The 20,966-nt window shown below is 43.5% G+C and overlaps 1 protein-coding gene across 4 annotated transcripts in view; it reads right to left on the bottom strand.

The window, feature by feature from the left end:
• Positions 1-1,516: 1,516 nt before the first annotated feature.
• The window catches only part of LOC138801469 (vesicle-associated membrane protein 2-like), a 47,213-nt gene continuing 27,763 nt past the window's right edge, over positions 1,517-20,966 (bottom strand). For 2 of the 4 annotated variants that reach the window (XM_069984452.1, XM_069984542.1), the window contains exons 4-8: positions 10,937-11,051; positions 10,701-10,859; positions 10,089-10,140; positions 4,295-4,338; positions 1,518-1,895 (exon numbers count right to left, since the gene is read on the bottom strand). In XM_069984452.1, coding sequence (XP_069840553.1) covers positions 1,797-1,895; positions 4,295-4,338; positions 10,089-10,140; positions 10,701-10,859; positions 10,937-11,051 — 469 coding nt within the window. In that variant the 3' untranslated portion in view covers positions 1,518-1,796. Of the gene's footprint in view, positions 1,896-4,294; positions 4,339-8,659; positions 9,750-10,088; positions 10,141-10,700; positions 10,860-10,936; positions 11,052-20,966 lie in introns of those variants that run through there. The other 2 variants (XM_069984379.1, XM_069984622.1) reach the window with 2 other exon arrangements.

The following is a 20,966-nucleotide window of genomic DNA, read 5'->3' as shown; positions in this document are numbered from 1 at the left end:
CAGCGCCCCCTTGTCTCTCCAGGCAGAGGCAGTGCCCCCTTGTCTCTCCAGGCAGAGGCAGTGCCCCCTTGTCTCTCCAGGCAGAGGCAGTGCCCCCTTGTCTCTCCAGGCAGAGGCAGGGCCCCCTTGTCTCTCCAGGCGGAGGCAGGGCCCCCTTGTCTCTCCAGGCGGAGGCAGCGCCCCCTTGTCTCTCCAGGTGGAGGCAGCGCCCCCTTGTCTCTGCAGGCGGAGGCAGCGCCCCCTTGTCTTTCCAGGCAGAGGCAGCGCCCCCTTGTCTTTCCAGGCAGAGGCAGCGCCCCCTTGTCCTTTAGGGGCTTTCACCTGGAACATCTTTTCCCCATATCTCTTGTAGGGGCCATTTATATATGTAAATAAATTAATCATATCTCTCCTTAAACGTCTCTTCTCCAGACTAAACAAATGTAATTCTTTTAATTTCTCCTCATAACTAAGATGCTCTATTCCCCTTATTAGTTTAGTTGCCCGTCTTTGTTCTCTCTCCAGCTCTAGAACATCCTTTCTATAAATCGGTGCCCAAAACCAGAAGATTCTACCTTATGTCCCTGCATTGATTATAGGGAACTTGATACTGTGACACAGTAAATGAACGATATCCTCTCTCTTTAATCCCAGAATTACTTAAAAGACTTCAGACAGCTAAAATATTTTACTAAGTTTGATCTCATTGTCGCATATAACCTGGTTCGAATGTGTCCAGGAAATGAATGGAAGACTGCTTCCAGGGCCCAGTATGGAATACCTTGTAATGTCTTTTGGACTGTAATGCCCCAGCACAGAGATTTACTGGCTCAATATTTGGATAAAATTGTATTTTTTGTTTTTCAGAAAACCCGAAGCAGCATTTTAATTTCTGGGGTACAAATCTCACCAGAAGGTCTGAGTATGGATCCAAGTAAAATCAAGGCTCTTGATTTAATTGGCCAATTCCAAAAAATAAAAAAAGAAGTTCAGAGATTCAATAGATTAGCTAAGTTCTATAGAGAATTAATCAGAATTTTTCCAAGATAATTGCACCAATTACACAGCTCACAAAAAAAACTGTGTAATTTGGAGACAAAAGGATGCTTTCACAAAACTAAAGACTATGGGTCCTTTCATATTAACAGATTTGTCAGACGCAAACGGGTGCCGATCAGCGAAACCTTACAGTGCCTTTACACAGCACGGGATATCATACAGCCGGACTGCACAAATGACCATGTATTGTTCCATGCAGCCATAATAATTGACAGATATATACTGTCAGTTTCCCAATCACACAGCAGTACATACTTACCTTGTGCACTGCTAAGTGGTCTGGCATCCTGTTCTCCATCTCTCTCATCCAGTCGCTGTACGTTCAGATCACCTCCTTTTTATCTTGTATATTCAGGCCTCCGCCTCCTCCAGCTGCCAATTATTGTAGGGGGGGGGGGGGGCGGTCTGAACATGCAGTGGCCAGATGGGACAGCCGGAGAACAGGATCACACAGCAACCAGCTAGGTAAGTATGCAATGCTGTGCGATCCAGATACAGGGATGCTCATGCTGTCAGTTTGTCATATTGTTTTGTTTTATTGTTATCGGCTTCACATCCCCTGTTTACATAGGGACATATGCAGCCAATGAGGATACATTTTGAAGCCTGCTCTAAAGACACAATCATCCCAGGATCAGGCATTTTCCCCATCTTCAGCCGATTGCTGTCACTTTTACCCTTTATTGGGGTCAATCTCCGGAGTACCCCTTTAATTCATTCAAATCCAGATTTGCCATTTACCGGTAAAGGTAATGAATCTAAATCAGCTGCAGCTGTAAGGGCTGTCCTTTCTCAGTGATGTGGAAATAAAATGTTGCTGCACCCTTGTGCGTATTTTTCTCATCAAATGTCTTCATCTGAAAGAAATTACAACACTGAGAATAAAGAACAGCTAGCAATTAAATGTGCCTTTTTAGAGTAGCGACATGTTTCGGAGGGAACTGCAAATCCTGTGCTTACTGATCACAGAAACCTAGAGTTCATCTGTGAATCCAAAAGACTATCGCCAAGACAAGCTCGATGTTTATTCTTTTCTCAATTTAATTTTGTAATTACTTACTGACCTAGATTAAAAAAATGTTCCCGGAGCCTACACAAAGAGACACATGTGAAAACACAGTCTTATCTGCAAAGAACTTTTTAGGGGCAAACCCAGAGGAGATCCTGAGCTTACTAAGGGAAGGATATACAAACGACTCCTCACTAATGGCCCTATTAGACAAAGCGATTATTACCCATAAATGATCGCAAACGAGATTAATAATCCTTAACCTTAAATACATTGCCATATTATGGTGCGTTTAGAGATTTATCTAACAGATAGCCAAAGCCAGGAACAGACTATAAACAGAGAACAGGACATAGAGGAAAGACTGAGATTTCCCCTCCTCCTAAATCCATTCCTGGCTTTGGCTTCAAAAATCTGTCAGATAAATCGCTCTGTGTAAAGACACCATAACACAGAACGATAGTCTTTAGTTACAATCGTTACTACGTAACGTTACTACTCCATTTTATTCCAGCAATAAAGGAACGATGCGGAATTACACTAAATGATTAGTGAGGAATGTGGAATTACAGCGACTGATCATCGGTGATTTTGGTGTCAGCATGGGGCTCAATTTTTATTTTATTGATGATCTACCTCCTTCCAAAGGAATGACCACTCACATAGATGGTTCATTTCATCCTAATTATGGGAATACCTACTGCACCACTACCAAAAGCAGAGATGGGGGACCTCACATGGAGCGGCTGCTGGAGACTGGGGGACCTCACATGGAGCGGCTGCTGGAGACTGGGGGACCTCACATGGAGCGGCCGCTGTAGACTGGGGGACCTCACATGGAGCGGCTGCTGCTGGAGACTGGGGGACCTCACATGGAGCGGCTGCTGCTGGACACTGGGGGACCTCACATGGAGCGGCTGCTGCTGGAGACTGAAGGACCTCACATGGAGCGGCTGCTGGAGACTGGGGGACCTCACATGGAGTAGCTGCTGCTGGAGACTGAAGGACCTCACATGGAGCAGCTGCTGGAGACTGGGGGACCTCACATGGAGCGACTGCTGGAGACTGGGGGACCTCACATGGAGCGGCTGCTGGAGACTGGGGGACCTCACATGGAGCGGCTGCTGGAGACTGAAGGACCTCACATGGAGCAGCTGCTGGAGACTGGGGGACCTCACATGGAGCGGCTGCTGGAGACTGGGGGACCTCACATGGAGCGGCTGCTGGAGACTGAAGGACCTCACATGGAGCAGCTGCTGGAGACTGGGGGACCTCACATGGAGCGACTGCTGGAGACTGGGGGACCTCACATGGAGCGGCTGCTGGAGACTGGGGGACCTCACATGGAGCGGCTGCTGGAGACTGGGGGACCTCACATGGAGCTGCTGCTGCTGCTGGAGACTGGGGGACCTCACATGGAGCGGCTGCTGGAGACTGGGGGACCTCACATGGAGCGACTGCTGGAGACTGGGGGACCTCACATGGAGTGGCTGCTGGAGACTGGAGGACCTCACATGGAGTGGCTGCTGGAGACTGGAGGACCTTACATAGAGCGGCGGCTGCTGCTGGAGACTGGGGGACCTCACATGGAGCGGCTGCTGCTGGAGACTGGGGGACCTCACATGGAGCAGCTGCTGCTGGAGACTGGGGGACCTCACATGGAGCGGCTGCTGCTGGAGACTGGGGGACCTCACATGGAGCGGCTGCTGCTGGAGACTGGGGGACCTCACATGGAGTGGCTGCTGCTGGAGACTGGGGAGGTGATTAGAAATATGGGAACTTTTTTTTAAAGTCAAATAAAACTTTCTGTGAGTTGTGTATAAGGGTGGACTGGAATTACTACTACTACTGCTGGTATCTCAAGAGGAAGCCTTTTCCTGCAGAACCAACACTATAAATCCACATCTAAACGCACCCTAAGGCCGGTTTCACACTAAAGTTATACAGATGCATTTCTGCTTTCATACTATGGAGTTACGGCCTGGTTAGGTGGTTGGAACTTGTGGCCATAATAAAAATGCAAATATGCATCCATGTAAAGGAGGAGTAAACCAGCCACAGAAGTATAAAAAAGATAAAATAACATAAAAATACATTTAAAATAAAAAATAAAAAAATCTTTTAAAATAAAGGGTTCTAGCTGGTTAATAAAATAAAGTAAAATAATGAAGAAAATAAATGGTAAATTAAAAGAAAAATAAGTGCAGACCTAGGCAGTGACCATACTGTTGCACGTTTTGTTCTTACTTTTATGCTGTCTCTGGATAATGATCTCTCTATTTCTGTTATTCCTATGTAAATGGAAACATTACAAATAAACAATTTATTAAAAAAATAAAAATAAAACTAATACCAGAAACAAAACAGTTTTTTTTCTGCCCTACTCTTGAACATGTATTATAGCCCTACATAGTAACATGTATAAACCTGCATACATAACACTGTCCCTCCCTAACCTTGAAGAATCTCTAACAAAGCAAAAAAAAAAAAAAAAAACCTCAGAAAAAAAACTCCACATAAGAAATGTAAAATTCCTTTACAGAGTTACATAACAGAGCTTAAAAAAAAAAAAAAAAAAAAAACCTTGGTAATTGTAATAAACGTAATAACAAAAGACTAAAATTAGTGAGAGCTACAAGCAAGTCTCTGACAAGGAGAATATTTCCTGATGACTCACAGCTGGAGGATGCGTCACAGTGTATAAGGCTGAATGTGTATCGGTGGCCAGGCAACGGCCAATGAGAGGAGCCCGCAGTCAGCTGGAAAAGCACTGATGTGAGTGTGAGAGGTGATGCAGCACAGAGACAAAGGGCCGATATAATAGAGAAGGGAAAGGGAAAAAAAGAACAAAAAGAAATAGATTAGGATAAGGGGGCGTAAAAAATATATTTATGAAAAGACGACTAAAAATAGATAAAAGAGAACGTAGAGTATAATAATGAAAAAGGTTTTTTATTTTTTATTTTAACAAATATGTATTCAAAATAAATAAAATAATACAAAAACCTAGAAAATAAATGGGACAGGTAACCCAGTTCCTGGATTGTTTGATAAAGCAGAGGAGGTGGGGGTGTGAGAGTCTCTGGGATGATCTCACACTGAATCACGGGAGACGGAAACAGAGTTTGGCAGAGGAATAGATTGCCATAAAGATCAGGAGTAATCTGTTGTATGTTTTTCAGTCAGTGTAAGTTGTCCCAACCGGATGCTTTTTTTAAAAACGTATTTAATACAAAATATAATTGGCTTATGTTACAGACTTAGGCTGAGAAAAGTATTATGTGGGCTAAAGACATGTAGGTTTAATCACGACTCGCAGTAAAAGGGTCTTTCCGTATGTGTGTAGTAGGAGGTGATCCCCCATCTGGGGTGTCAGCTCGAATGGTTACACTAATATTAAAGGGGTTTTCCAAAACATATATATAGTGCAGCTTGACTTTTATAGATTGTATTTCGAGACTCTTCTACATTTTAGTCCACAGTATAAACCAGGGGTAGTCAACTGGAAGACCATGGTCTGGGCTGGCTTCCGTCATAGGCAGGGTATCCTAACACCAGCACCCTCCGGGCCTGGCACACATGGGTTCATTCAGCATTGTCTGGTATGAGGTCTTTATTCATTTTGGGATCTGATCTGATATTAATTTTAGCAGTATGGGGTCATTGCAGGGGTCTGGTAAGGAATCTGATTAGTTCTAGTCAGTCTTTTTTTGTGGCCTGAATGAATATAGGGGTCTTATCTGGGGTCTGATGAATATAGGGGTCTGATCTGAGGTCTGATGAATATAGGGGTCTGATCTGAGGTCTGATGAATATAGGGGTCTGATCTGAGGTCTGATGAATATAGGGGTCTGATCTGAGGTCGTCTGATGTATATAGGGGTCTGATCTGAGGTCTGATGTATATAGGGGTCTTATATGGGGTCTTATGAATTTAGGGGTCTGATCTGAGGTCTGATGTATATAGGGGTCTGATCTGAGGCCTGATGTATATAGGGGTCTTATATGGGGTCTTATGAATATAGGGGTCTGATCTGAGGTCTGATGTATATAGGGGTCTGATCTGAGGCCTGAATGAATATAGGGGTCTGATCTGGGGTCTGATGAATATAGGGGTCTGATCTGAGGTCTGATGAATATAGGGGTCTGATCTGAGGTCTGATAAATATAGGGGTCTGATCTGAGGTCGTCTGATGTATATAGGGGTCTGATCTGAGGTCGTCTGATGTATATAGGGGTCTGATCTGAGGTCTGATGTATATAGGGGTCTTATATGGGGTCTTATGAATATAGGGGTCTGATCTGAGGTCTGATGTATATAGGGGTCTGATCTGAGGCCTGGTGTATATAGGGGTCTTATCTGGGGTCTGATGAATATAGGGGTCTGATCTGAGGTCTGATGAATATAGGGGTCTGATCTGAGGTCTGATAAATATAGGGGTCTGATCTGAGGTCGTCTGATGTATATAGGGGTCTGATCTGAGGTCTGATGTATATAGGGGTCTTATATGGGGTCTTATGAATATAGGGGTCTGATCTGAGGTCTGATGTATATAGGGGTCTGATCTGAGGCCTGAATGAATATAGGGGTCTGATCTGGGGTCTGATGAATATAGGGGTCTGATCTGAGGTCTGATGAATATAGGGGTCTGATCTGAGGTCTGATGAATATAGGGGTCTGATCTGAGGTCTGATAAATATAGGGGTCTGATCTGAGGTCGTCTGATGTATATAGGGGTCTGATCTGAGGTCTGATGTATATAGGGGTCTGATCTGAGGTCTGATGTATATAGGGGTCTGATCTGAGGCCTGAATGAATATAGGGGTCTGATCTGAGGTCTGATGTATAAAGGGGTCTGATCTGAGGTCTGATGTATATAGGGGTCTGATCGGAGGTCTGATGAATATAGGGGTCTGATCGGCGGTCTGATGAATATAGGGGTCTCACCTGAGGTCCTCTGATGTATAAAGGGGTCTGTTCTGATGTCTAATAGATATAGGGGTCTGATCTGAGGTGTGATTTATATAGGGGTCTGATCTGAGGTGTGATGTATATAGGGGTCTGATGTATATAGGGGTCTGATCTGAGGTCTGATGAATATAGGGGTCTCACCTGAGGTCCTCTGATGTATAAAGGGGTCTGATCTGATGTCTGATGAATATAGGGGTCTGATCTGGGGCCTGAATGAATATAGGGGGTCTGCTCTGAGGTCTGAATGAGTTTATAAATCTGATCTGGTGTCTGAATATGTTTAGGGACTCAATTGTGAGGTCTGATCTGCCTTTGTATATATATATTATTTTTTTTTTGTGGGGGGGGGGGGGATTTTTGGTATTTCTGACTGAAAACTGACTGTAGCTCCACTTCAATTTTTATTTTGTGACCCTGGTTACTCTTGCTGTGTTTATTGTCCCCAGGTTGTGACATCATGTGTGCATCTGTATATGAAATCACTAGTTTTTTATCTCTAGGTAGTGACGTCACAGTGCACATAACCGGTTCACATGAATTTGTGTACTATGTCCTTACTGTGTATAATATTGTGCACCAACTTCTCTGTGTGCACTATGCTCCTATAGTGACATTACAGTGTACATTATCCATGTATTATGACATTAATGTGTACATAAAAATGTATTATGACATCACTTTATGAATTATCCATGTACTGACACAACATTATGTCCGTCAACCATGTAGTGTGAACTCACTGTGTATGTTATCCATGTAGTGTCACATCACTGTGTGTTATTCCTGTACTGTGATGTCACTGTGTATGTTATTCATGTACTGTGACGTCACTGTGTATGTTATTCATGTACTGTGACGTCACTGTGTATGTTATTCCTGTACTGTGACGTCACTGTGTATGTTATTCCTGTACTGTGACATCACTGTGTATGTTATTCCTGTACTGTGACATCAATGTGTATGTTATTTCTTTACTGTGACACTGTGTACAAGAGCCAGTAAACAAATTTAGCAGCAATCTATTAGTATTGATTCATTGCACAATTATCTTCTTAAAAATGATTACACAAAAACCCAGTGGCCCAAAGTTGTAAAAAAAGAGGGGTGAAATTGCATAATAGTCATAATACCTGTGGTCAAGGTGTGTGCACGCTCCCCTCACCTTGACCACAGGTATTAAGACTATTATCTGATTTCACCCCTCTTTGTTTACAACTTTGGGCCACTGGATTTTTGTGTAATAATTTTTAAGAAGGGGATTGTGCAATGAATCAATACTAATAGATTGCTGCTAAATTTGTTTACTGGCTCTTGTACAATACTGTTCTAAATTTCATGTGCATCATTAGTCCCATGTGCATGGCTATTTTGGCTTTTTATTATTGTCTGTTAGGATTTTATGCAATTCATTAATAAAGATTACAATTATTGATTACTTTGGTGTCCTTTTTGTAGGAGTTATATATTTGGCTGGGGGACAAGCCGATCTTGTGGTCAATATAGGAGTATATATATTCTGTACACTCAAGATGGTCACGTGGAGCCCTATTCCATGTTTTTTTATGGGGCCCCATGGCCACTTGTTACGCGCCCTAATAAAACAGCACTCCAGATGCAAGTCAACAAAAAGTTTATTAGCAGAGCTTGGATAGTAGAGTTTTGCACTGTGAGTCAGATGATTCATGTAACAGAACAGAAAGTAGTGTAGGTAATACCGATATTTCGGCTCTCCTGAACCATGGCTATTGTCCAGTCATTTACTATTACTGCTTTTTGTACACACTTCTTTCACTCTATCTCTAGCCTCTTCTCCCCGTACCCCCAGAGGTCCTTCCCCTCATCAGCCTCCCATGCGATGACAACTATCTCTATTACCATGAGTCTGTTATTACATATTCATTATACTCTGATGGCATATACTATCCTCATGGGTCCCTCCCTTTATTAACCTCACAATTTATGTTTGTTACTAAATAATCGGAACCTTTACTACTGAGGACGTCCATCTAAGTATCTCTTCTACTTGCCAAATTACGCTGTGAGATCGTTCCTCCTCCTACTCGTGTCAAGCATGGCATATATATGTATGCGTCTATATATATATATATAACCTAGTGGAGACCTCCAGTCATTGGGTAATTGACATGGAAGAGAGAGGGAGAAAAGATGGCTTCTACACGGTTCAGGGAATTTACTAAAACTGTGACTAGCACACATGTCATATGTGCCATTTGTCACAGTAGCTCATGCTGGTGTATCTGTAGACTGTCTAGTATAAGGTTACACCCGCTATAGGCTGGCCTACTTCACATCACAATTGTGCGCCAAAATTTTGGTAAATTTTTGGCACACAATGTCGTATTTAGCTCACACCCCCTGTCCTTTTGGGAAGAAAAAAAAAAATCCATGCACCTTTCCCAATAAGGCACGCCCTTTCTCTGGCAAGGCACAAAACTGACTAAAATGGGTCTAGAACACAAAATAAATGTGGTGCAAGTCATGCAAGCCATTTTTGGCACATTTTTTTTTTTGGGCACAAATATGCCCTTATATATTTATATATATATCCCCACTTAGGAGGGGAAGAGGAAAATCAGAAAATAGGGGGAATTATGTTGCGTTTTGTCTGGTTCCAGCTGGGGGTATCAATGATAGATCCAGCCAAGGGGGGTAAAAAACATTAAGACAGGGAGATGGGGAGGGATACGCCGTCCTTAGGTGCTGAAGTGAACTGGAAGAAAAAAAAAAATAAGAAAGGTAAAGAGGAGATTGAGGTTGGGAGAAGAGAAAATGGCAGGGACACCAGTGGGAGAGGCAAGAGACGGGATGGGAAAGAGAGTGCAGAAAGGATAGGGGTTATTTTAAAGGACATGGAGTGCAGAAAGGTGGGGTAGGGATAATATAGGATGATACAAGGAGTGGGTACAGAACAGGGGCGAGGTGGTGGGAGGAGAAAAAAAAAACAAAGTAAAACAATTAGTATACTGGGACATGTATATGTATATACAGCACAGATCCAGTTACATAGACACAAATATATACATATATATGTGACACACAGACCACTCACCAATAATTATGATGAGGATTATAGCGCATATCACTCCCATAATGATCATCATCTGAAAAGAGAAGAGCAAAGTGTAAGAGAGAAGTAATGGCAGGGCAGACAGTGTCCAGCGAGGGTAACAAAAGTCTACATCATAGTGTCATCTTCTGTTACCATATGCTTACTGTATGACCTGTGACCATGCCCAAACAGGCTACCAACCATCAGAAACAGAGTAATTGCTTGCCATTACATGTGCCATAACATCTGATACATTGCGTATTGGTTCGGCATCCATTCATGTGACCCAGGATGGATCAACCCAAACTAATACAAGACACACAATCCAAATGTCCAAGTTCCAAGGTGTGTCGGTCCAGTGGCAAAGGCACAAGGCATTCCAGTGCCATGGTCTTCAGATGTGATGAGCAAGACTGGAGTGGCCAATCTAATATTACTGATATACTGTATATAGTCTATGACTAGGCTAGGGGAGTTAATTGAAATTTTTGTCATAGGACCTTGGTAACCTGCAAACACCCAAACCTCCTCACTGTTGTTCGGACAATACAGAGCCATGGATTTTAAAGCCATTGGAATATAAGGGAATAGGTAGACCCCCTCCTTACACACCTTCATGTTCTGCAGCCAGTACTTGTTCTTGAGTTTGGCAGCGCAGGTTTCAAACTGCTCGGCTCCTTCCCGCAGAGCGTCTGCGCGTTCGTCCACCTCCGATAGCTTCTGATCACGTTCCAAAACCTTCTCTACATTCACACGCATAATTTCCACCACCTGGAGAGAGGAGAACAGATATTAAGTGCATGGCATCCATACTATGGAACCTCCCAACACCGCTCCTCAGGGCTCACCTCATCGACTTGTGCCTGGGATTGCTGCAGCCTCCTGTTACTGGTGAGGTTGGGGGGTTGTTGAGGTCCTCCGCCTTCTGCGGGGGCATCGGGGGGACCAGCAGCTGGGGCAGACCTAAAAAAGAGAGGGACAAGTAACATTTTGGTGTGAGTACAATTGATATGCTACCACTTATGGTGGGCCAAGCCTCTGACACAAAAAGAAAAAAAAACAACTATCTGGAGCTGACTTTGAAGCCTATCACAGGGATATAATAACAATGGGGAGATGGTGATTAAAGAATAGGGAGATGGTGTAAAAAGAATGGGGGATGGTGTATAAGGGATGGGGAGGTGGTGTATAAAGGATGGGGAGGTGGTGTATAAAGGATGGGGAGGTGGGTTATAAAGGATGGGGAGGTGGTGTATAAAGGATGGGGAGATGGTGTATAAAGGATGGGGAGGTGGTGTATAAAGGATGGGGAGGTGGTGTATAAGGGATGGGGAGGTGGTGTATAAGGGATGGGGAGGTGGTGTATAAGGGATGGGGAGGTGGTGTATAAAGGATGGGGAGGTGGTGTATAAAGGATGGGGAGGTGGTGTATAAAGGATGGGGAGATGGTGTATAAAGGATGGGGAGGTGGTGTATAAAGGATGGGGAGATGGTGTATAAAGGATGGGGAGATGGTGTATAAAGGATGGGGAGGTGGTGTATAAGGAATGAGGAGATAGTGTATAAAGGATGGGGAGGTGGTGTATAAGGAATGGGGAGGTGGTGTATAAAGGATGGGGAGGTGGTGTATAAAGGATGGGGAGGTGGTGTATAAAGGATGGGGAGGTGGTGTATAAAGGATGGGGAGGTGGTGTATAAGGAATGGGGAGGTGGTGTATAAAGGATGGGGAGGTGGTGTATAAAGGATGGGGAGATGGTGTATAAAGGATGGGGAGGTGGTGTATAAGGGATGGGGAGATGGTGTATAAAGGATGGGGAGGTGGTGTATAAAGGATGGGGAGATGGTGTATAAAGGATGGGGAGATGGTGTATAAAGGATGGGGAGATGGTGTATAAAGGATGGGGAGGTGGTGTATAAGGAATGAGGAGATAGTGTATAAAGGATGGGGAGGTGGTGTATAAGGAATGGGGAGGTGGTGTATAAAGGATGGGGAGGTGGTGTATAAAGGATGGGGAGGTGGTGTATAAAGGATGGGGAGGTGGTGTATAAAGGATGGGGAGATGGTGTATAAAGGATGGGGAGATGGTGTATAAAAGATAGGGGACGGATAAATAATATTGCTCTAACAGCAACTTGTAATGAGTAATAGAAAGCGAAAGGGTGAAGTAAGTTCACAAGTGTCCAGGGGCTCCAGGTTAGAAATAGCCAAAGGATTGAGATTAAGGCACAAATAAAGCAGCTCTCTATATATGTAATCTGGATAATCTGCCTTCTTTTACACACAGGGCTATATCTGACCTGTAAACCACAAGATATAATTGCACCCAGCACATGTAGTACACAGCGGTGTGTGTCAGGGGAACACATCAGGGGATGCAACGCACAAGAGGAGCAATGTAACCTCACAAGTGACCACTTATGCTATACTTCATCTATGCCATAGTATGAGGGAAACATCAAACAGTGGAGAAGATAACCTAGAAGATAATGAGGATGGAGCTGAAAATGATAAAGAGGATAAAGAAAAGAAACAAGATGATAAAGATAGGAGAAAGGAAAAGATATACCGTGATGGCGAAGGTGATGAAGGAAAAACATCCTAAAGAAAACCAAGGAGAAAAGGTGGATGGGGAAGGTAAAAGAATCCAAAAAATCAGCCAAAAGGGATGAAGGTGAAGATGACAGAAAATATGTGCACCAAAAAAAAGATAAAAAGGAAGAAAAAAAAGACAAGAAAACATTGTAAAGAGATGAAAGATAAAAAGATGAGTAAGAGCTGTATAAGAGGATGATAATGAAGATGGAATAGAAAGATGAACATAAGTAAAAGCTGTGCATGTATGTATCTATCTTCTATCCATATCAATCTCCTATCTATCTTCTATTTATCTATCTATCTCTCTCTATCTATCTATCTCTCTATCTATCTCCTGTCTATCTATCTATCTATCTATCTACTGTCTATCTATCTATCTATCTATCTATCTATCTATCTATCTCCTATCTATCTATCTATCTGAAAGCAATTGCTCTCAGTGAATCTCCCACTTTAATTTATAAAGTCATGTGACCAGCTGTTATATTGTACCCTCTACCCTCAACACTATGGAGAAGTCTTCTTTGTCTGTACTGCTCCCTCCTCCTTCTCACCTGTAAAACCATAGGTCTCTTTCTCTTGTACACTATCTTTCTCTTGTATACAATACAGGGCACCAAAACCACACGCATAAAATTCACTGCAGTTCTGTGCCGTTTCACCTCAAAAACCATGCTGATTATGAGATGTAAAAACCTGTTCCTGATGTTTCCCTTAAAGGGGTTAATAATCTTATTACTGTGCGGTGTGTGATTTCGGGAGCTCAGCAGCCGCGTTATATCTCACATTTCTCCAGAGGTGTAAAGCTTCTTCTCACCTCTCTCTGTGATTGGGTGTGGAGATGGTGTGAACAGGAACCAATGATAACAGCTCCAAGAAATGCGAGGTAAACAATGTGAAGTTCCTTGGATCTCTCTATTGTTAAAGGGAACGGTTGTGATTATTACGAAAATATACGTTACCTTGTCGTCTATGGGATTCCGGCCGGATCATATACACATAGAATACACTATCCCTAGCGGCGGCACAAACAACTGACATGTTAGTTTTCTGTGGCCGCTATTCATAGAAAAGCGGCCACAGAAAACCCTGTCAGTGCACACTATAGAGCGAGCGGCTCCGGCTGTATGCTTCATAGTGTGCAGTGGGGAGTTCTGATGCGGGCGCACACGGATGTGCCCACATCAGAACTCTGCGTTGCTAATGATCATTTCTGTGACTGCTCGTTCCGCGACCCGGTCATGGAACTGTTGGTCTCTTACATTGTATGAACATAGCCTAAATATATATATATATATATTTTTTTATTGATAAAAAACATAGTTGGTGTTTATGTTCATACTCTGTACAAACGGCCGTTCTGCCGTGTACAGCTATTTAACACTACCATGTTCATTAATTCCATCCGTAGGTATTGTTTTTTTTTAATCAAAATTATTTTTATTAAAAGATAGGCATTTTTTATATTAACAACAAAAACTCCCCAGAGGGCATACCCTCCGACCCCTACCCTCCCTAACCCTCCCCCCACCCCCCAGTCCTGTCAGTTCCACAGTCCTCGTGAGCATATGTAAAATGCTGCAGTCCACAAATCTTGACATCATTCCACCGCATGAATGTTTCCGGATATTAAACTGAACTGAGAAAACCATTAAATGCAAAGCACAAATAAGGAGCCTGGCTAAGCCAAGCCCTGCACACCTTCCGCTGACCAGCGGGGATAAGATACAGGCAATGATAATATATACCTTCCCTCCTACCCGTACATCATACGTCCCAACTTATGTGCGAGAACCTGGAGACACTAGTTCAGGGATAGCCAACCATTTTCCCCAGAGTTTCTCAAATTTTTTGGTAGCTTTTCGTTGCTCATACGCATACCTTTCTATGCCAATCAACCAATTAAACTTTCCCACAAATTCCAATACCGAAGGAGGGGTCTCCTCTAGCCAGTGCTGTGCAATGAGCTTACGTGCCATGAACAAAATACGGGCTACTGCAGTTTGTTCTACAACAGGTAGTGCTAAGTCTTTTACATATCCTAATACATAAATCAGTGGAGATTGTTGCAATTCCACTGAGTATGCTTTTCTGCCGACGCCACCCCTCTTCAATAGCCGAACAGCTTGGGACATCGCCAGAACATGTGCAATAACCCCCCTTCATGTACATGACATCGCGGGCACATGGGCGTGTCCCGGACATTTATACGGAAAAGGAATTGTGGTGTGCGATATACACGATGTAACAGGTAGAGGTGTGAGAGCCGATGTTGTTCCCCTAAGGACAGTTTAGGTGTCATTTCCGCTATCTCCGTCCATTGTCCTTCTTCTATAGGGCCAATATCTGCCTCCCATTTTTCCCGCAACAGAAGTGAAAATCTATCTAGGTGCTTAGATAAAATGTGTCTGTATAAGCAGTAGATAAGTCCCATCCGTAGGTATTGTTAAATGGCCATTCACGGCGGTACGGCCATTTTTTGTACAGCATGTGAACATAGCCTTAACATGATGAGGGGGGCCTCTGGATCCCTCCTATTTAAGGGCTCAGTTACAGCTGCGACCTCTCTTACTCCTATGCCACTGATTGTGTATTAGTGATCCTTAAAGGGGAACTCCAGGTAGAGGTTAAAAAAAATGAAACTTCTGCAGAAGCATATAGCATTACTTACCTATCTATCCCAGTTTTGAAACTACCAAAAATCCATTTGTTTGGGGGTTTTTTTTGCTCTGTATTGTGTTTCTGTCCTTCCTGGTTTAGCATTTCCCAGAATTAAATGCTTTCCCTTATGCGATCATCACAGCCCCCACCCATCCCAATCAGTAAAATTAGTGCTGCACCTGCTTCTGGCCATTCAGAGATGGTGGATCACTCAGGGGATCCAGCCAAGCCTCCTGTGAGATCCCACCCTGCCCCCTGTCTGCATCATCAGCAAACACACACAATGTGAGACAGAGGCATGGAAGATTTGTCTCCAAAGGTGGGAGAGCAGTGGGAGCAGGAGACAATGTGAATTGGCACAGGGGCCATTTTTTTTCACTTCCTGGATTTCTATCAGCTACCAGTGTGGCAGAACCGCACAGATACGATAATACATTATATAGACACCTCTATATAACTTTTAATGTACTTTTAATAGAAAACAAGTTTTTCTTATCCAGAGTTCCCCTTTAAGGGCCAGTTTACATGGAGTAAAACTGGCGGAATTCTGTGGCGGAGCCTCCGTGTCATAATCGCAGTCTATGGGAGGCTTGTGCACCTCCTCTCTCTGCGCTGAAGAATGGACATGTCAAAGATATTTATAATGACAGTGACTCTTTAAGCTACAACAACACTTCCTGCTCCAACGCACTGGCAGTTTAGTGTTATCATAGGGTCCAATCATCTCTCCTATGCTAGACATATCAAAGGGTAATGAGACAGAGTTCTGTGCCTCCAATGTTGGCATGAGTCTGCCAGAGCACAGAAACAGGAAGAGTTGCCATGGGGACACAGCAGATTCGGGATTTAGGAATTCTCGATGATGATATACTATAATAACGGGAAATTCGGATAATTTGTCACATTGGACGCTATAAAGACACAGCAAGCTATAAATGTTAATGTGCGTCACTAAAGGGGGAAGTAAAAATATAGTTGTTCATATTGGATCTGATTCATCTGACGGCAGAGCAGCCTGCGTGACAGCCTGCGAGAGAAGACACAGCGGAAGCCTACTTTATATGGTACAAAGCTCCCATACTGGGCTATTATAGCTCCCAAATGGGCTGTCACCCAATTTTTACAGACTCCAGAATTACCTAGATATGCACTGATATATACTCATGCCCCATATCTAGGCAGCCTTGTCCAAGACAACAGGGTGACAATTTCCTATGTGGGCTGAGGGTCCTATTACACAGAGCAATTTTTAACGATTAACGATAAACAATCGGAAACGAGTTTGTTTATCGTTAACCTAAAATCTTTCCCCATATTACACAGAACGATGATTGTTAGCTATGATCGTTACTACGATCGTTATTGCGATTGTTACTACGATTGTTTATTCCTTCTGATCCCAGAAAAACAATGAACAATGTACAATTACACAGAACGATTAGTGAAAAAACGCGGAAATTGAGCGAACGAATGTGGAATTACAGCGAACGATTAACGAAAATTTTAGGTTCAGATCTAAATCAACGATCAACAACATACGAACGATTTTTCGATCGTTATCTGCAATTACACAGAACGATTATCGTTTAAATTCGAACGATATAACGATTTTTCGCACGATAATCGTGCCGTGTAATAGGGCCCTTAAGGGCCCTACTCCACCGGATGATTATCGTTCAGATTATCGTTAAATCGTTCGAATCTAAATGATAATCGTTCTTTTGAATAGCAGTTAATGACTAACGACCGAATGAGAAATCGTTGATTGTTCAATAAGACCTGGACCTATTTTTATCGTTGCTCATTCACAAATCGATCGCATTGAATAAGAAGTTGTTCGCAGTAGTGACAAACGCAATAGCGGCAAGACGACCGCAAGAACGATCATAAGTAACGATTATCTTTTCATGTAAATGGATGAACGATTTCAGGTCTTTCGTAATAGTGGTCGTTTGGATCGTTTCACGTTAACGATTATGGGAATGATAATCGTCCCGTGGAATAGGGGTGGCCATTTTTTGAGCCATCACAAATTTCCAGGGGATTTAGCTCTCTAGGGGTATTGTTTTTCCTTATGTAGATTACCAGATGGAATAGTAGGGAGTCTTAAAAGAGAATTTCGGCCAAAAGCTATATGAATGTATTGTATTGCCCCACAAATGTTATACAAATTACCAATAGACACTAATCACAGGAAATGCACATATAGAGCTTTTTTCATGCACTTACTACCACTGGAAGTCTTGAAGTCCTTCCAAAAAAGCTGATGTTACGATACACTGTATGGAGGTGCGGGGTGTGCGGCAGCTGCTGGAGAGGATGCTGTTAGGGCTATGGATGGCAGGACAGGCTCCTGCTTCCTCCCCCACTACTCCTGGCACACATCTAGCTGCCCCTGGCACAACTGTGGTGTCTGGTGTCAGTGACCAGGATCCCCGTCCCTCAGGATAATACTACAGCCCGTGTCATGGTGTCGGCTGTCTGGAGCAGTTTTTTTCTCTGCCCGAGGGATGCTCATTGTCCCTCCAGTCGGTGAACGTTGTATATGATGCATCTTCCGACGCCGCTAGCTGCCCCCAATGCGCTGCGGTAAATCCACCACGCCTCCCTGATTCTCTATTACATGTCATCTGGCCTGCTGGCTGCTCTATTTCCCCTACTCTATAGTGTCGCGGGTACAGAAGACCACCGCAGGGCTTAGTGCTGTTGTCTGATAGAGCCCAGGCTGTGTGGGGTCTGCCTGCGGGATCAGAGCACTCCACTTCTCACATCCCCCTGCTGAGACTCCGCTCCTTCTCCAGCCCAGCCAGACTTCATGATGGGTGTCTGCAGTGAACACAGGACACCACAACAGTGCCGGGGGCAGCTAGAAGTGTGGCAGGAGTAGTGGGGGAAAAAGCAGCAGCTGCTGGCCATTAGGTTCCTTGCCTCCCAGCAACCATGGGTCTCCTTTGGGAGAAAGCCAAACCGTTGGTGGTTGTTCACTGGCGAACGCTTGGGCTGACACCGAGGTGGTTGCTGTAAGCCACATTGGTCCTCTCTCCGCTTCAGCAGTGAGGATATTTGTCCTGAACCCTTGCAGGAGCCTTCTGGCCCGGAGCCGGAGGGGGAGGGAATGTGGTAGGTCTGGGGTCCATCTCTTTTTAGGACCCTATTCCACCGGACGATTATTGTTCAGATTATCGTTAAATCGTTTGAATCTAAACGATAATCGTTCGGTTGAAATGCAGTTAACGATTAACGACCAAACGAGAAATCGTTGATCGCTTTATAAGACCTGGACCTATTTTTATTGTTGCTCGTTCGCAAAACGTTTGCAAATCGTTCGCATTGAATAAGACGTAGTTCGGTCGTTCACAGTAGATACAAACGCAATAGCGAAGAAAAAACGATCGCAAATACGATCATAAGTAAAGATTATCGTTCCATGGAAATGAGTAAACGTTTTCAGGTCTTTCGCAATAGCGGTCGTTTGAGATCGTTAATCGTTAGCGATTATGCGAACGATAATTGTCCGGTGGAATAGGGCCCTTATGGTACTTTACACGGAGCGAAAATTCGCCCAATCGCACGATTAACGATTTTGAATGAACAATGTTTTTTTTATAACGATCAGCGTTTAGACGGAACGATACATCGTACGGAAAATTCGCTATGCGATCGTTTTGCAATCGTTTAAGCCTATCTCACACATAGGTGAAATCGTTGAAAGACTGTTTACACTGAACAATTTGCAAATTTTTTGCGAACGATCAACGATGATTTGAGAACATGTTGAAAGATCAAAATGAACGATTTATCGCTCGTCGTTTGATCGTTTGCTGCGTTAACACGTACGATTATCGTTCGAATTCGACCGTTATCGTGCAAAAACGAACGATCAATTGTTCTGTGTAAAAGGACCATTAGAGTGGACATGCGATAGACCGCTTGTCGTACTTTTTCGTGTGGCACGCCTGCACCTTTTTGAAAGGCCACGATCAGGCGACATGCACAATGTTGGCTGATTCTGGTCTTTCAATATGTTAAAAGATCCCGATTTGTGCAGGGACAGTCTGCTAAACACCGCCATGCAAAATAGGAGCGGCGGCGGCAGCCGCTGACTTCAACAGCGAACAGGGAACGAGAGGGAAGCGAATGTCCAGCTGACAGGTCAGCACTCGCTTCCCCCAGATTCCCCCCAGAAATACAGCCTTTTAAGTTTTATAATGCTCCCTGGGTTAAGGTATGCAAATTAGATGTACGCTTGCAAGAAGAAATCTCTACAGTGCCACCTGTGCCATCAGCTGCTGTATGTCCTGCAGGAAATCGTTTTATTTCCAGTCTGACACAGGGCTCTCTGCTGACATCTCTGGCCCAGACAGGAACTCTCTAGAGAAGGAAAGGTTTTCTATGGGAATCCCCATAGAAAACCTCTCCTGCTCTGGATAGTTTTTGTGTCGGCCAGAGATGTCAGCAGAGAGCCCTGTTTCAGACTGAAAATAAAACATTTCCTGCAGGACATACAGCAGCTGATAAATACTGGAAGACTTGAGATTTTTTAATAGAAGTAAATTACAAATCTCAGGCACTCTCTGGCACCAGTTGATTTGAAAGATTTTTCTTTTTTTTTTGCTGAACTACCCCTTTAATGGGACTTTTTTACTCTATAGCGGCCGTGGATAGAAAGTGACAGCCCGCTCAGGCAATCACTGAGACAAAACAGCACAGCAGACAGTGATTGACTGAGTGGGCTGTCACTGTTGTCTCAGTCAAGAAGCAAAGGTGGCTGCGATCATCGGGGGACCCACCTGTGACCCCCATTCTGATCAAATTGGGCTCTTGTACAGTAGTGACCCAGGGTGATCATACCCATGAATACCCAAACTTCAGCCAGCAGAAAGAAATATCACACTGATCAGGTCAGCATGACAGGTGTGCCACATAAATATACGGCTGTTTCAAGACAGAGCAGGGTATGGGTTAGCTGCACTTGATGTAACTCTTTGAGTGTATTGTTAAGGACACCGCCAGCTGGCATAGACAATGCATACAGAAATACTCGCTGACTACAGAGGCTGCAAGGCACTGTCTGCTCTCTGCAGTATATGCTATATTGCAACATGCAGCTCCCTCTAATGGTTCATTTAGGTTAATGCGTTGCAGAGACTGCGGCTGGTAACAGCTGAATCAGCAGTACGTGTCGACAAGGAAAGGCTTTGAAAAATTAAATTTCTAATGAGTCAGGGAAAACTGAGCTGATTTGCTTCGGTCAGCTGTGACAACATCCATTTCCTACCTACAATATAGATGATGTATGTCTGATCGGTGGAGGTCTGAACACTAGGACCCTCACCTGATCAATAAATCAATAATTCAATGTATTCCAATAGCAAAAGATTGAATAAGCAATTAGAAGATTGGAGGGGCACTTAAAAAAAATTTGAAAAAAAAAAATCACTCCCTATTTTTCAAATAAAAAATAAAATAGGTATTTGGTATTTCTATGAAAATACCCAAACTATTAATCACTTCGCGATTTGTGGCAAATTTGGAACTCATCACATTCAAAGGGTCATAACTCGAATATTTTCAAGACATCCTTCATTTTATCATAAAACATACTGAAAAACAGAAAAAA

Source organism: Dendropsophus ebraccatus, chromosome 1 (genome assembly GCF_027789765.1).
Source record: "Dendropsophus ebraccatus isolate aDenEbr1 chromosome 1, aDenEbr1.pat, whole genome shotgun sequence".
NCBI lineage: Eukaryota > Metazoa > Chordata > Amphibia > Anura > Hylidae > Dendropsophus > Dendropsophus ebraccatus.
The sequence above is the reverse complement of the archived record's forward strand: the minus strand, read 5'-3'. Positions and strand labels throughout refer to the sequence as shown.